General features: G+C 36.3%; 1 protein-coding gene across 2 annotated transcripts; it reads right to left on the bottom strand.

Annotated features, from left to right (window-relative positions):
- Positions 1-787: 787 nt before the first annotated feature.
- On the bottom strand, positions 788-16430 carry zdhhc3a (zinc finger DHHC-type palmitoyltransferase 3a). 2 transcript variants are annotated; one of them, XM_007251824.4, is made up of 7 exons: positions 16237-16430; positions 13003-13322; positions 12003-12127; positions 10701-10797; positions 10101-10182; positions 8587-8717; positions 788-1324 (listed from the first exon to the last, which is right to left on the bottom strand). In XM_007251824.4, exons 2-7 carry the CDS (start codon positions 13300-13302, stop codon positions 1115-1117), a joined length of 945 nt encoding a protein of 314 aa, XP_007251886.2. In that variant the 5' UTR covers positions 13303-13322; positions 16237-16430; the 3' UTR covers positions 788-1114. The 2 variants fall into 2 exon arrangements, with proteins under 2 accessions (XP_007251886.2, XP_007251887.2); XM_007251825.4 differs by lacking the exon at positions 788-1324 and adding an exon at positions 3597-4625 and having other exon boundaries at positions 16237-16429.
- Between the last annotated feature and the right edge of the window lie 1861 nt (positions 16431-18291).

Below are 18291 nucleotides of genomic sequence, written 5' to 3'. Positions count from 1 at the left end.
AAGCTCTTTGTTGGTATAAAGAGAAAGAGAAATGGAAGCTCATTTTATTAGAAGGTTTTAACACTGACCAGTAGATCAAATAACCATCATTCTTTCCAGACCACCCAGCAGGGCATTTCGCTTACTGACTTACTGAGTGACTGACATATTTTTCCACAAAGCTTCAGAGACTGGAGGTAACCTTCCATTAGCTCTGTTGTTTTATTTGTGTTTGTGTCTTTGAAATAGTATTATAAAAGGTAAGCAGATATAAGGCAAAGATATAACTGCTACAGTATTATAAAAGTGTTTGTTAAAACTCAAGTGTTTGAAAAAGCAGTTCCACATTAAATGATCCTTCAACATTGCCACTGCGACATTAGCAGCTGCCCGCTGTCCTTGTCTAGCATGGTCGTTAGCTGTGCTAGCCCACTGGCCTCGCTCAGTATCGCTACTGTAGTATAAGCATCTGTATTGTAGCGTTAACCTCATACAGCATCATTACCACAGAACTAGCATCACAACTGCACCAGCTGCTGGTCTCGCTTAGCTTCACTACTGTGGTGTTAGCATTGCTATCGCAACATTAACACCCCAGTGTTAGTCCCAGGTTAATCGTGGCCATTTACACGAAAAACATGTAAATGGTAAATATAAGGCTCTGAGAGCAAGGCTTGCATTCTTTACCAGGCAGGTTCACATTAAACGGTACAAGAAATAAAAATAGATGTGATATTTTATGCCGCAGCACCTTTTTAAAAAAAATGCCATTTATAATTCTATGCAGCCAGTTGTGGTCTGACAAAACTAAGCTTTTAATTATTGTTTTTTATTATTTCTTCACGATTTGGGCAACCACTGAATTAGAATAGCATATTCTGTTACTTTTACAAGTAAAATACTTTTAAAAGCAGTCTTGACTAAAGGCTAACAAGCCTTTAATCAAGGAAATTGGCAAACATAATGGCTCCTTTTCTCTGTTATATGAGATTTAAAAAAATCTAAATACAATACTTCATATAAAAACAGGCACTCTGTATGGAGGAGTCCATTAAAATGTTCATACCATACCATTCTCCAATCGTCCTGTAGATACAGTGCCTAGCTGACTTTGGCCAGTGTGGCTTTAGTGGCTTTAGCGTAAAGGGATCTCGATGACATCCTCCTCTATGATTTCACCCTGTGGTGCTTCAGGAATGCTGGCTGAGTCATTTGTCCTGCACGAAAGGTCTGAAAAGGGGCTGAACCAGGACAGAGAGAGTGGACCACCAAATGCTAACTTCATGGCCTCCCAGCATGGAATTTTCTCCCATGTTGGAACTTCTCCCTTTAGCCGTTCTATACCCTGAAAGAAAACCAGAAAAAAATAACATGTTGAGATCCAGTACAATCAAGAAATTGCTGGACTACAAAAAACAAAGCCACATTGCTAACTAAAATTCCTTTGAAAGCACTGGAAAACAAATGAAGCACAGTGAAGAAAAAGGGTAAAGTGAAGAAATGGGTATACATGGGTATAAATGAGAAACTTTGCACATGCACCCGAATGCTGCGGCAATGCAGTCGCCCCTGAAAAGAGTGATGGGCCTATCCCAACTAAAGAACATGGCTTGATTGTCACCAAACAGATGAACAAGAAGCACATTGCACATGCAGCATGCTGTTTTAACGCTCAATCTGCAACAAAAGGGGAAAAAAAAGCCTAGATTTTTCCAATGTCAGCGTCAGCATGCAGTCAGGCATCAAATCTAACAGCTGTTGTGGATCTGCCTTTTTAGTTAGGAGCGATCAAGCCTTACCTCCATCTCACACCAATCAGAGTGACACCAAGCCTTAATAAAATTTATATCAGCTTATATCTAAAAACTATTTGTGACTTCTGAGATATTAGGCACAGATTTAAGCAGGAGAATAGAAAAGAAATGGTTACTAAGACATTAGAAGAAAGATAAAGCAAGTAAGTGATGCAATGCATTTGCGTATACATCTTACAGCAAAGGGACAGAGAGATTTTTTTATAAATAAATTACATATAAATACGGACCACCAAAACCTTAATTTAACCCAAGGTCCCCAGCTTTCAGTTACAGAAGTTGTAGAAATTAGATTAGTAATTTTAAAGGTAGCCATAGAACATCATAGGGCCATCAGTTCTGATGCTGGAGGGTCTGCATCGTTCAGTGTAGTTTTACATTTCACATTTTTTTACATAAAGCTCTGGAAAGAAAATAAGTGAACACTTAAAAATTATGAGTTTCTTTGTTTCTACCAAATTGAAAACCTCTGGAATATAATCAAGAGGAAGATGGATGATCACAAACCATCAAACCAAGCTGAACTGCTGAGCTGAATATTTGCACCATGGCATAAAGTTATCCAAAAGCAGTGTGTAAGACTGTTGGAGAAGAACATGCAATGGAAACTGTGATAAAAAAGGGTCATTTCACCAAATATATATAAAACATATACCCATAAATAGCAACATCAGAGAAACTGCTTCAGAAACTGAAGTGGTCTCTTTTTTTTTCAGAGCTGTATATGTGATTAACTCATTAGGTTTACACAGGTTTACTGCAGTCCTGCAGACCCTTTACCCTGCATTCTAGGGGTGCACAATATTGCCAAATAACGTGATTCGTCATAAATCTGTTAAATGTCCAGATATCGGTGTGAAACATGATCGTTTAAGATCCTTAATTATCTTAAGCTCCTTAAAGATTTTTAAGCACTTGGCTGTGCTCATTTTTGTGTGTGTTCACTGTAAAACTCTACCTCGCTCTGATTCCAGCCAAGTTACATAATATGAGTACAGTTTGCAGCATGAAGAGCTCCCTCTGTTGCTGTTAGCAGTTAACACAGCTTGAGTTTGTTGTTCTCAAGGGATTTATTTGTTTTTATATGATTTATTGTACAGCTCTACTGTATTCCTTACTTTAGTACAGCTTATCCAGTGTTTTAGGGCACGTATTAGTAAAAACACACAGCAGTGCATCCCCAGTAATTAACAAAATGTTCATTTTGTGCTACGTACATTAATACCCTAGATAAAATTGAGTTTAAAGTCACAGTTTAGTATCAATTATTTAACTAAACCAAATCTAAGGGAAGGAAAACATCAGTGCTGTTCACGGCTGGGTTGTTACAAAAGCATCACAGCACAAACACTCATATTTCTCAATATATGGAGCAAGCATTACACTGACCTGCGGACCTTAGGGTCCCATGATTTTTGCCATATCCCCTGGAAGCTACCTGCATGATATGCATATGTAATATAGAGTTGCTACAATTTTTGCCAGACACCACCAGTTATAATCATTACCACACACTGCACTGTCCACCAAGGGTGGATCAAGGAACGTTAAATGCTTGCAAAGTTTTGGAAATGGAATGTCCGATCCATGTCCTGTCATGTCTATATAGTGTATATCCTGGTTCAAATGCATTTAAATCATTGTAGACATAAATGTACTGTTTGACACCAGAAACTGACTCCTAGGTTTATTATGAAGTGCAACTGAGTGCTATTAGCAGCAAATTCCAATAATCTCTCATACCTGTCCTCATGCGTTACCAAATACACAAATTGTAAATTAATAAATGAGAAGAACACTAGGTGTTGTAAATGGCTAAAAACAATATATACTTTATTTACATGTTTACATCAACTGAGGAGTAATTTGGAGAAAATAAGTTAAATGGCTTTTTAAATTAAAATGAGCAAAATTAATTTATTTTCCTGTAATTATGCCAATATTTCATATTATCAGTCTTACTTTATTTGATTTAACATATGATCCCATATATTTTGTTTCCATATGTTCAAGTTCTAAGACAGCTTATATCTGTGATGCATTATCTTCTCAATATAAGGCTCTCCACTTCTTACTCACAAACTACAATACTGAGCATTACATTACATGTCCCCAACTGGACAACTTGGATTTGACTGACATTGAGTTAAAATAGAAACATAAAAATACAAAAAAAGAAAGAAAGAAATACACAAAGTTTCAAAGTTAAGACTCCATGAGCAAGGCATAACATAAATAACATCGCTAGAATTTACAGAACTGTAGTGTGTTTTGGCACAGAATTAAATCAATACCCTTGTTCTCAACCTCAAAATAATGTGTATAGACATGTGGGTTAAAGAAGACATGTAGAGAAAGCTAGTAAATGACAAATTAAAAGTTCCATCCCAACGTTAATCTTGAAAGAAAATGAATATAGAGATGTACAGATGATTATATGTTTTTCTTCTTCTTCTTCTTCTTCTTCTTTTATTTTTACATATTTGTCTCCCCACAAGATGCAAACACTGCTGAATGAGCCTCACTGGTAATATGTAATGCAAGACGCACTGCTCAAGTCAGGATTACAATCACGCTCAAGGATGCCGGTGGGTGTTTGGAAGTTAAACGAGTCCAGTGAATTCCAGTCTCTACCTTAAAGCTGGACAATGGAAGGGACTATTCTTCCTGAACTCAGACCACATACTGGTAGGGGTCAGCTTTCCCATGGTCAGGTGTAGAAAACGGGCTAAACCATGCTATTGAGAAGGGGTGTCCAAATACCGCCTTCATGTTCATCCATTTAGTTTTTTTAGCCCATCTTCTCTCTTCCTTTTTCAACTGCTCTATGCCCTAAAAACAAGAGACAACCAAGACTTCAGACTGTGTGTGAATAACATTCTCCATCTCTAATAATTAACTTTGATCGAGAGAGCCAATGCCCTCCATTCCAGGCACAATTTTCACTGCAGCTTTCAGTGCCAAAATGAAAATCTGAAATATGAAATTACAACTAAAAGCAAGATTTATGGGTTATGTTTATGAGTTAAGTTATGATTGTGAGGATTATGTACAATGTCATACATGTATTATGGATAATGTTTTTATGTTCTGTGTTGTGAAATCGTGTACCTTTAAATAAGCCTGTCAAGATAATCACATATTACATTATTAACTTTCTGTACTATATACGAGCATGACCTCGATCATTTTTGATGATACCATGATATCGTACATTGTGTTTATTTACATGTTTGTTCACTAAAACATTAACTTTACCAATTACCATTAACTAAAATTATGTACTTGTATTATAATATTATTATATTACCTTTTAATCAGTGGCATTAAATAATAGTAAATTTGTTTAATAATAAATATATTTGTTTATCTCAATAATTTATGGGACAATAGATTATCGCAATATATTAAAAATACTTATCGTGACAGGCCTATCTATACACTAAAAGCTTACGTCCCACTAGGGCTGAAAGATTAGTCACTACATACATTGGAATAGCAAATTTATAAAACTACTAATTTAAATGATTTCATACTTTGTCAACAATGTTAAGTTTTTAGGTGCACATTTTTGTGCTATTTTACCACAAACCTAAGACTCAACACTTCACCTAGACTAAAGTTCCTCCTGCAATTTCAAAAGTGAACTGAACTGGGTGTATTCAGCAAAATAAATACTCTAATAAAAATGAATTGGTAAATGGTTGATTTAGTGTGTTTATTAGAGTATCAGAGAGTACAAACCCAGCTCAGTTGCTTATTACCACATGAAGCAATATTTTTTTATATAAGTATTAAGAGAGAGACCACTTTTACAGTGTTTATTCAGATGTGTTAGACCAGGCAAAAAAAACACAAAAATGTACAGAACATGAGGTTTCCAGGACTGTCTTTGGAAACGGAGAGGCAAAAAAAAAGAACCCAAGAACCTTAATCCTGTAAAACCTTGTAAATGATTTTTTTTTTTAATCAGACATTTGTTAAAATTTGCTAAATTGTGCTAAAATCTTTCAGCCCTAGTCAGCGTAATATCAGAAAAAGAAAATAGTGTAGAAAAAAAGACTATAAAGAAGAGACTTTCCAAAATAAATGTATGTTCAAAATTTAACACAGATTAACATGCTTATTATATAATGAAGACCTTTATCACATATTTTAAAAAGTTACCCACTATGAAAGTGCACCATTTGAGGACCATTTTTGAGATTCCACAGACTTAATAAATCACTGCAGTCAAGTAAAAACCTTGTATTTTCAAAATAACAAATTATCAGGGGAAGGGAAAAAAAAACTTTCAAAGGAAGTGCAGAAATTCTATTGGTTTATTAATCATTCATTATAATATTTTGTCAGAATGTAAAGAACTGTCAAATTCAGTATATGCCAAAAAAGTGAGAAAGTAATAGTTTATGCATGACAGTGACAAAATGTTATTGTTCGTTGACAAGAAAAGTCTGACAGCACTGAAACTAATCTCAGTACAATTAAAATACTGAGTGAAAGTATTGGGTGGGTGTGAAGTACTTCATATTGTTGTTTTTTTATATTACAGCCATAGTATGAAGGCCTCTTGTGGTGGCAGAGCTGAAGTGTGTTTTACTAATTCTCTGAGGGAACTGGAGGGCACTGTCAAAGAACATCTATCTCAGGGCAAGAAATGACCCAAATGTACTTTATCTCTGCTAGAAGGGATTGGTGCTCTGTGTAGCCTGCCTTACACTCTTGCCCTTAAATTTTGAAACAGACATAAGATTTCCCATGTAAAAATGGAACAATTTCATACAGTGCATTAAAATTGCATTTGCCCCTTTTAATCTATCTATATGTAACAGTACATGGTTTCAGGTCATACAGAAGGAACAGAAATTCACAAACCAGTTCCTAAATGATTTTGGCCACGTTCACACAGAAGGCAAAAATTTCCCAACTCTGATCTTTTTCTCCATATCTGATACAAATGTGTCATTTGTGACATTTTCACGGACTGATGTCTCTGTTACAATAATGATAAAAGGCTTGTGTCACAACCTCTCAACCTCTCTTTTATAATTAAATTGCCAAACGTGGCAAAGGTCAACAAATATCACATCAAGTCGCATGAAAAAAGATGGTGTGAACAGCCTAAAATAAACATCAGATTTGGTAAGAAAATCCGATTTTAGTCACTGAAACCTGCTGTGTGAATGTGGTCTTTGCTTCACTGAAATGTTGTTTTTTTAACACCTACATCATCTTTATGCATCTACTGTGGAGGTTACAGTCAGGACTTTGACTAAATGACTAAGTGACATATGTACTTTCGATAACCAGGTTTCATACAATTTTTAACCAATACAATTCCATTATTTTTTTCATGACTTTTTCATGCCTTCAAGGCAAATAATTAATGAACACATGATTTTAAAACATCAGTGCAGACATGGACAATAAAACCACAAATCAACTAAACTGATAATCGAAACTGATTAAAGTAGGCCTAAAATGAATTGTGTAGGGCTTGTGTTGTCCATTGTGTAGGGCTAAATTACTGAATTAACTCTGATCCGACATATTTATTAGCTCAAAATAGATTTTCTCCATCGATAAACGGAAACACAAAGATTTGTTGAGCAAATTTTCATGACTTTTCCAAAACTTTTTGGGTATTTTTATTTTATTTTTCCCAAACTTATCCAGGCTCGGACATTGCTATTTTCAAATTTCAAATGACTTTTCAAGGTTTTTCATGACCGTATAAACCCTGTATAACTGTCATGCTGTATCACCTAATTGAGCTTGTGCTCCAGATGCCAGATTGATACTAGTAATTCTCCTTCAGGATTTTCTAATAGAGAGAATTCATGGTTTCCTTAATTATGGCAAGTGGCCCAAGCCTTGAAGTGATAAAACATTCCCAAACCAACACACTACCACCATTTCTGACTGCTAGTAAATTGTTCATATTGTAGAACCTATTGCTAGTTTTATGCCTGATGTTACAAGAACCATTTCAATATCCACTTTCATTATCAATCCACATAAACTTCTTTCAGCTGGTTTGGGGTTATCAGGATGTTTTTGTTGAATGTGGGATGAGCCTTAAATTTCTATCTATTAAAATAAATGTTGCATGGATAACATTTGGTCTAGTGTCTTTCTAATTAAGTAATAATACACAAGAGGGTGTGCTATAATAATCAGATTTACTGAAAGATTAATAGAGTTAAAGAGGATGAAAAAATATGATCTGTTTGTTTATAAACACTCAGTGTGTTAAATTAGTTCCATTGCTGCTCTTTTTGTAGTTGCGCTCTTTGGTTTGTAAGCGCTGCATCGTTGCTAGGTTACCTGTATGTGGCGGAGTAATACATAGAGAGCTTCGGTTACAGTGCATTACCGGCTGATAATGGCACTCATAAAATGCCTTTTAGCCAATCACAATTCAGGGTAGGAACTAACTGTGGTATAATAGTGAATATATATATATATATATATATATATATATAGTGTTCAGTATGTTGTGACCTATGAGTGTGCTTCATGTTGACAGAAACGTTCTATTTAAAGTCAGGTTTATATTTAGGAAGTTTAGATTAAAAGCGAGCAAATACGTTTTTACAGCACAGTATGTATAAAGCGCATAAAGCTGCGGATATGTTCCACTAGGCACCAAAGCGAATCCATTATCATTTTTAAATATTAAAAAATTTACAGAACATACATTGGTATTTCTATCTGATATGAGCAACGTCTACAAAGATCTTCTAATGCAGGAATGGGCAGTGGGGCAGAGGGAAGGGTTCAGGTCTCTTACCGTCTCATCTGTACAGATGGAATGGACTTGGGTGCCGAACATCACAGAGGTGAAGATGAGGAAGAGGAGGCCCTCAAAGCACAGGAGGATGAGGAGGATGACTGTTGCTGGAGGTGAGAAGGAACTGCATTCTGGGGTGGGAGGGGAAAGGGTAAGCACTTAACACATTTTGTTAAGGGAAAAAAGAGGATACTCTACTACAGGAGTGTCCAATCTTATCCATTAAAGGTTGGTTTGGCTCCAGGTTTTCATTCTGAACAACCAGCAGCACACCTGCTCTGCTATATGCTGCTTGACCCTGTGGGTCCAGGTCTGGGAAATTGACCCATTGTGTGAGTAATTACAGATTACAGATACTTATATATAAGTATGCTATTAAACATGGATGGAATATAAGTAGAACGTTATATCACAATGTATTATGTATATATATTTAATCAGATATAAGGGATACAGACTGCCATAATGGTTTATGGTACCATTAAATGTCTTGCATTGTAGACTGTGGTCCATTAAACATGAGCAATAATGTAATAAGAACTTTAATGCTGCATGAATAATATTCTATTAGTTATACTTTATATCTTCAATAAACCTGTGTAAAGGAATATTGTAACAGTAGATCGAAACCTTTCTCTTTGAGTATATCAGTATATATAACAAAAACTGTTTATACGCAAGGGCTATGCAAATAAATAATAATTATTATTTAATATCAAGTACCGATGACTATCTGTTCCTCAAAATGTGTGGATCTCAAACCTAAATGGCATCGGTGTGTATTAAAACGATTTTTTTTTCTAATTATTTTCCCCATTTTCTACCCAATTTTACACGGCCAATTACCCAACCCACTCATTAAGAGTCTCCCAGTCACTAGTGATTGGCCAATGTGATGCCCCAACACCAGGAGGGTGAAGACTAGCACATGCCTCCTCTGATACATATAAACTGCTGCTTATGCATCGTTGCCAAGCAGCATTACAGTGCGCTCGGAGGAAAGCGCAGCGACTCGGTTCCGATACATCAGCTCACATGTGCTTTGTGCCTCGGACATCACCCTTTGGAGTGATGTGGGGAGAGAGAGCACCATCTACCCACCCAGAGAGAGCAAGGCCAATTGTGCTCTCTCAGGGCTCCGGTAGCTGATGGCAAGCTGCATGAACAGGATTCGGATCAACCATCTCCTGATCATAGTCGCAGTGCTTAGCCCCCAGGACCACTTGGAGCCCTGTTCTATTACTTTCAGAGAAGATTACAGATTGGTTATCCTTTTAAAAATACCAGTTCATTTTACTGTCTGATGACAATATTCTTTAAGCAAACCAATTAAAATTTGTACCAATATTAATATGATTGCTATTCCTTCCTATTTTTTTTTTTTACATCCAAAGTGACATTACAGGGATCACATTTGTGGTGTACATCTATCATCATCTATATCATATGTGCTTTTAATCATCAGTACAATGATGAATACTAATGACAAAGGTACCATAAGAGCTTTCACTTACTTGTCCAGTCATCTTCAAAGCAATACAAAAAATGGAAGACCACCATGACCAAGGAATGCAGAGAAATGAGTGCAATATACATCTGGAATAGAGAGAGGTACTTGGGGTTAGGCTACAACCACAGATGTGCTTTTCGAAAGCAATCAACAGCTCATGATGATTTGCACACAATTCACCTCTCATCAACTACAACGTTAAAGTAATGAAGAGAACACAAAGGGGCATTTGAAAAATGCACATTTAATTATCTATACAGATATAGAACCTCCTCATGTTTGACAGAAGATTAAAACAATTTAAAAGAGAGGAATATTATAAAGCAAACATGGATTAAGATAAAATAACCTGCAACTTTGTTATCACCTTTAATGACATTAGCTGTAGTCAACCTTCCTACAGTATGATGCCAACTGTTTGTCTATTAAATTTCCAGTATTGTCTGTTGAGACAAAATAATGCTTATTGTACTCCATTCTATTTCAGCCATTATTTATTACCAGTGCCAGATTATCACCAACAAAATATTCCAGTTGTGCAGTTTACTCACTTAAAAAAAAAAAATCAACATCAGACTCATTCATGCGTTTGTGTATTACATACCGTAAAGAGCACAAAGTACTTCTGGTTATTTTCACCAACACAGTTGTTGACCCAAGGGCAGTGATGGTCCATCTTTCGAATGCACCTCTTGCAGACACTGGTAAGGTATAAAAATAAAAAATCTATATTATAATAGATCTATTACTATTTGTGATATATTGTTGAATTACTATATGTTTTAAAACGTCTCTATGTTACCAGGTAAACTCACCTACACTGAGTAAACTTCAGGCGTTAAATCTGCCGATCTACTGCCTAGAAGGGTTTAATTCCAGAACTCCCTTAGCTATTAGCTCTGGTATTTTAGTTTGATTTATATTTTAATAAACAGAATAGTGTGTGCTGGATCTGAGAAGAATCTACTCTTTCTGTGACAAAACATCTTCAGTATTGCATTTGGAGACCCCGGGTGTAACCATTTTATGCTACGCTTTTACATTCATTAATGTTAAATGTATTAACCTTTTACCTGTAAAGTAAATTAAATATTTTAAATGATTAAAGTATGAATAAATAACAACACATCAACCCTTTCTTTTGGGAAAAATAGTTATTTTATTTACTAATGCAAGTTATTTTATTTTATGCCTTCATAAATAAAAATGTGTAAGCCTAAAAAGAGCACATTATATGTTTGGTAAAATAAAAAATCATAAAGAATGATATTAAACATAAAGTAACACTTTTTTTTAAACATGTCAAAAATACCCTTAGTGTTAAATCACGCAAATGTAAACAGTTGACATTAGGGGTGAAACAATAGCCCACAATCAGCTTGAAAATGAAGAAATACTGTTGTTGTGTCCATGCTGTTGCATCATCTCCTAATGAGACTATAGATGGGAGGAGTGTGAGGAAGAAGGAGCATGGCATATGGCTGGGAGTGTTGGCTGGTGCTGGCTTTTGGTGTTTAAACAATGCAGCTGTATTAGATGTTTTTTTGCATGCAGTTATAATGTGTATGTAATACATTCTACAATGCAAGGTCACATATCCATGAAACCCAGTGTCACACTGTGAAGTGCAGTAACACACTGTTCTGATGCACTGTTACACCCCATATAATAATCACCCTGTGCACGCTAGCTTTTTTGTTCCACTTTGAAGATCGATGTTCAATTTACCAAATAAAAAATTTAAGTATATTTCTTGTGGAGTTTAAAGCACTTATGCTGATTCAGCTGGAACAAAAGCTGCCAGCAATCCTTCAGTTACATATCATTCCAGTAAAGATGGCCAGCCTAGATTTATGTAGTTTCTTGGCAAAGGACTGAAGCTCAGCCTGGAGCTCATCTTTCTTACCTGCAGTGGTGGGCTCTGTCAGGTTTGATGCTGCAGCATTTGGGACATTTGTAGACCACCTGACCTGGCTTCAACTGTAGGCTCTCTATGTACTCTTTTGTGGCATTTCCTTTCGGTACAGCCCCCTATAAACATTAGGAGAATGAGTTTTACTGATACTGGTACAGAAGCTATACATATATAGAAGTTTGTGCATAGTGTCAATGTATTTCTGACATTTCTTTTTCTTTTAGTAAAGATTTTGTTTCATTTAGGATTTAGTCCGCCTTTATGTCAAGTAAACATTTCATTATGAATGGAACAATATTTTGTGAAATCTGTTTTAACTCAAGTTAATATATTTATTGCCAAATAACACACTAAAACCACAGACAGCTGCAAAACATGGCACAAAGTTAGGTCTTGGGCAGATAGATAAATTATTACATGTGTGGTCTTGCTAGTTTTGTGTAGTGTACCTCTTGGTGAGAGTTTGTTAACTGCATAGAGACATGCCTCTATGAAGCACTTAACATTTTGAGAGGGGACACATTGTTGAACTGACAGAACTGAGAGAAGTCAGTGGTGTTGTAAACAAGAAACCTGGACTGCTATAGACTGAAGCCGTATCCTTTAGTAACAAATCCAGGTTCTGTCAGGTCCTGCTTCTAGTAGGACTTCCAACTGGCATTTTTCAGCCCACACATACAGTAAGGGATTACCAGGTATAAAAACACCCAGATTGCAACAAGTTATATGCCTGCCTGGTTGCCAGATTTATCAAGCATTTATGATCTCCTTACAGTCTCCCTTTGACTGTAGTTCTATCCAATAAACATATCCCTTAACTCTAATATTGCAATTACTAATGATCATAAAATTTACAGATATAAAGTTTCTGTAAATGCATTTTTGTCAATGAGTGCAACTTTGATTTACTTCCCTTCTAAAGATATCGTTTTGGAAGATATAATTTTTAGTACAGGAATGATGATATGTTTGACTGAATGACTGAACTTACCGGGTCTGTGCACATCGCTCTGAAATGGGACGCCAAGGCAAGAAAGGCCAGACTGTTGAAGATGGTGCCATTCACCAGGCTATAGGTGAGGTTCTTGGATGGAAGCAGCATAACAAACAACACCACAAACTCCGCAAAGAAAACAAGCATCCATGTGATGACCCCACAGACGATGCCACAGGCATCTCGGACGAACCACATGGTGTTCGGCCGGTCATGACAGGGAGGGACACACTGCGTGGGCTGCAGGCTGCCAGCCTGCCTCTCAACGTCCCTGAACCGAGGCACTGGACTTTTCATCCTATCACAAGGGCTCCATGCTGAGGAGAAACACATTAAGGAAATCACTCAGCAGGAAGTTAATGAAAACGCACTTTTAGTTGGACAGAGTTTCCCCCCCTCGGTGTACGATTTCAAAGGCGGATCATTGACAAACAAAGAGCTTCTGTAAGATGAGAAACAGAGGTGGCATGCTCTGGAGAAGAGCCTGCAAACCTACTGACTGCTCATATGCAAAATGTGTGAATAATGGCAGATGGCATGTCAGAAGGTCGTACTTATTGACCATGGCAGAAAAGATGCTGCAGTCAGCCCATAGGCTGCTGACCTCAGGGACCAGGGCAGTGCCAACAATGACAAAAGTGGATGAAGTTCGGATCATATTCAGGCATCTGCAAGGGATATTGTTTGCATCTATGGTAAGCCTACATTCTCATTCATTATTAAAAGGCAATAGATATGCCAGTTTTTACTACTGAAATACATTAAAAAAACATTTGGAGCTTTTTTTAAATCATATATTGATACAGTTATGTGCACTATAAAATGTTTATGGAGTCTGTTAATGTAATACACTTAAACTGCGTAACATTTAAACAAAAATAAGTAATTAACTGCATTTGGGTAATTTTGGGTAAAGCCCACAGTTACCTAATTTTACCTAATTGAGTTACATTGCACATTGGAATATGCCCTTCTCCCTCAGTTTCTGTCAGTGTGTAGTCATTCTCTCCATGCTACCTTCCTTATGCTGTGTTTGAGTGTTCATCAAAAGGTTGTGGTTACCAGATGCCCCCTTCCCATACCCTTACTAAAGCACAGAGATCTGTAGAAAAACATTGAGTTGTTTAAAAACACTAAAACATTAATATTACCAATGATTTTAGATTAGTGAGCTAAGTGTTGCAGTTTAATTATTTGTAATGACCTAAAATATAACAAAGAGACTTGTAAATATGACTTCACTTGCTGTTGGAGTGCAATTTACAAACACAGTAACTACCAGTTTCTGACACCACTCAAAAACAGAATTAGGTATTGAGTTCCCAGCTGGCAAACAACCGATCTTCAACGTTGAATTGTGTTTGAAGACTAAAGTCATGTATGTTGTTGAATCAACATTTAATGTTCAATGGTTGTGCTAACGTTGACATTTTAATGTTGAATCAACATAATGTCCTCAACCTTCTGCCTTTTGAATCAGCATTTTACATTTCATCACCATATAATTTCTAAAAACGGTTGGATGGAGGAATGAATAAGTGTTTTACTTCTATTTGCAGTAACTGCTGTTTAATTTAACATCATGTTCATGTTCTAATAGTTTTACGGTTTTCGTGTTTTTGAGATCAGCTGTTGAATCAGATTGGTAGTGGTGGGTAACTTTCTTTATACTCAGCTTTACTACAATGATGTAAGTTTAATGTTAACACTTTGTTAACCATATGATTTTCTAATTTTAGTGAGCTATGGTTGAACATATGACGTTGAAACAAGGTTGCTATATCAAGGTTGATTCCCTTTTCAAAATCAACAGTTGATTCAACTTTGATTCAACCATAACATCTATGCTGATCAACGTTGATTCAACATTTATTCAACATTGATATGACAGCTGGGTTGTAGATTGTATAGTGGTTCACTGCCTGGCCATAGTGTTAAGAGCAAGTTAGCCACTGTTTCTTTTGCAGCTAAGTGTGATGGCTAAGTACACATTACACTAGCCTAGCCTATGATAACAATGTGTGCATGGTTAATTTGGCCACAAAATTTAGATATCTGGTAGAGGAAAAGCAGGGCTAATGTGTCCTGCATTAATGAACAAAAATTAATATGACACATTTGAGGAAGAATTGGTAGCTGACACCCATGTTAATGTTACTCATTTGAATAATGTTTAATGTTGTGAGAAATGTTAACCTGGGTAGGTTTCATCTCATTTATTTTTGTTTGAGGGGAGCCATTAAGCCATTACTTTTTACTTTTTAGATTATGTCGACTAATTCCTGCAGCCCCACTATCTATATATTGTGTACTTCAGATGACTGATAATTTTTCACTTTCATTTTTTGGTTTGTTTTGATAGTTTTTTACACTTTGTAACATTATATATATATATATATATATATATATATATATATATATATATATATATATATATATATATATATATATATATATATATATATATTATTAAGATAAAAAAGGCTATTCCCTTTGGTTTGTATTGACTGTTTAAATGCAAGCTATAGGATGTGTTTTTTTCTTCCTTTTCTTTATTATTGTTATTATTATTTACCCTTTTATGTGTATATGGTTTGCAAAACCAAAATTAACTAAAACAATTAGCTACTGAGTATAATCTATACGATGTTTTTATGTAGCTAAACTATAGTGTGTAGGAATGTGAGGACAACACCTAGCTAGCTAGGTAACCTAGGCCTCGTTTTAAATAGTTTACTAGTAAATACAGATCACTTAAATGCCCTGAAATCTCTTAATGTGCCTTTAAGCAAACGTAAGCAGGAGACACCATCCTGCATGTCCTTGTGTTTTACAGAAAGCGTTAGCTAGCTAGTGGGTATATCCTCAGGAGCAGCGCTGCTGCTGCTGCTGGCGGTTTAGGAGCTGAGCTGATCCAGTAGCAGAGCAGACTGCAGCTCGCCCGGGTTTCCTGGCTTTACCAACTAAAAGAAGAGCAGACCAGCCATCATATAGCGCAGTGTGGAGGACATGCAGCTCAGACAGACTAAGCGGGCAGAGATAACACCTCCAGCGGCCAAATTCAGCCGATTCAAAGTTCACAATAAACCAGATAAACGGTGATGTGTTGATCTCAGTGTGGATTTAACCAGAAATAATCAATGACCGCACGACAAGGAAGCTAATACATACAGAGAGAAAGAGAGAGGCTGCGCTAGCGTTACCTGGCCCAGCCGATCAATAGCTACTTACTTTAGTGTCGAAAATGCTCCTCAACATCTGCTCCTCCACAAACGACATGAAAAGCCGGAGATCGGAGCCGCCGATACCGGGATCACCGCGGTTCAGTCGGTTAAAGAGAGGAAAATCCTGTTTATCTGGAGAGCCGGAGGAGGAGGCTGTTGTGAAAGCTGCATTTTTGTGCGTCTACTCCTCCCTCCTCTGAGTGACAGTGGAGAAAGTGCAGGCCACACCTCCGCACGAACACACACACACTCTCTTTTTCATCCATGCTGCACTCTGATAATAATATCCTGGATCTACCTAAAAAAGCTGATACATCTAGCATGTATATTTTTTTAGATAATCCAAACTAGAATGTTGTTATCAAAACTACAAACCTTTAACTGCTAGACTAACATAACTGTGTAGATTTCTGTGTTAACCCCTTATCATGCCAGCATTCTTGTCAAATTCTGCCTGATATTACACATCTATATGTAGAAGATTTCCCTTTGTTATATTCCAATATAACAAAAATATAAAAATTCATTTTTTTGCCTGTAATGCACAAAAACAGAACAATCTAATACTCTAAGATAAAGTCCAATTAACTAAAATATTAGTTTTTTTTTATGTCCATTGTATTGGAAGCCTGTGTTTTACCTTTTTATCCTATATTTTTAATATTGACCTTTATATGTCAAAAGCCATCCATACACAGTAAAATAAACACGATTAAAGTGTCAAAATCACATAAAATGAGCAAAAATGAGCTCTCAGAAATGAACCCTTGTTGGCTTTAGAATGCTGCCCCACTAATGCCTCAGCTGCCGTTTTTTTTTCTAGTGAGCAGGGCTACGCTACTGTTTTATTGACTTGTAAACGTATTTATTGGCTGGTTTATGCTCTATTCTGATGGACAACAGTTAGTCTCAATTAGTCTCATGTGCAACACAGCATTAAGAAATGAAATACATGATGTCCATTGTAATGGACACAGGGTTTGAAAGGGTTAAGCATAACATATTAATGTATATTCATGTTTGAAAATTGGCACTTTCCTGAACTTTTAACATTTTAAAGCAATATTTTCCTAAATACAAATTAATTATTTCATGTCCTCCAAACTTTTCATTTTGTTACGACTGTCTAGTTTTTATCTCTACTTTCAAGCATGCAGAATTTGGGGTTGATTCCTGGGAATCGTCTAAAATTACAGAGTGAACATGCAGCTTCTCCAACTGTTCTGTAGGATAATCTCTCCAAAGCTCTCAAAGTTTCAGAATTTAAATAACTTATTTTACTGCAGAGATTAAGGGTTTTGTATCACACACACTCGCTTCCAGAACATGGAGGGACAGCATTCTGGGGACACTTGCTAATCAGGAATGGGGAAACTGCTTCAGACAGGACTATAACAGAGCAGAACACAAGTCTATGTCACTATGGGCCCAACTAATGAGGGGCAGGGGTGCCCACAGCAGTGGTAGTTATGTTTTATTTTTTGCTTATGTTACTCTAAGGTAGGCTATACCTGTGTCACCTCGACTGCGGTAACCTAGATGAGAGGAGTGAGATGACAAATTGTTAATTAAATTAAACAGTATTTGTTTACAAATCCTAACTGTCTTATGACTTGAGAGAAAGTCAAGTTTTTCAAACAGTTAAACCACACAAATAATTAAGCAATATTACAATATAGCACTATGATTGTAGATCAGAACTGCAGTGTTGTATAGTACGAACCTTGAATGTATTACTGTGATTATACCACAGTTAGATTATCACTGTTATAAGTTATACAGTTATAAACACTCTGTGAGTTAAAATAGTTCCATTGCTGGTCTGTTTGTAGCTGTGCTGTTTGGCTTGTAAGCGCCTCATCGTTGCTAGATTACCTGTATGTGGCAGAGTAATACATAGAGAGCTTTGGTTACAATGCATTACCGGCTGATAACAGCACTCATAACATCTGTCAGCCAATTAAATTGCAGGGTCGGACCTAATGGGGTATAAAAGAATTCTTCTTTATTTATTCTTTATTTGTAAAGCCTGAGTCAACATATTAGGATACAGTTTAGAGTT

This window comes from Astyanax mexicanus, chromosome 6, assembly GCF_023375975.1.
Source record: "Astyanax mexicanus isolate ESR-SI-001 chromosome 6, AstMex3_surface, whole genome shotgun sequence".
Taxonomy (NCBI): Eukaryota; Metazoa; Chordata; class Actinopteri; order Characiformes; family Acestrorhamphidae; genus Astyanax; species Astyanax mexicanus.
This window is presented reverse-complemented; position numbering and strand designations above follow the sequence as displayed.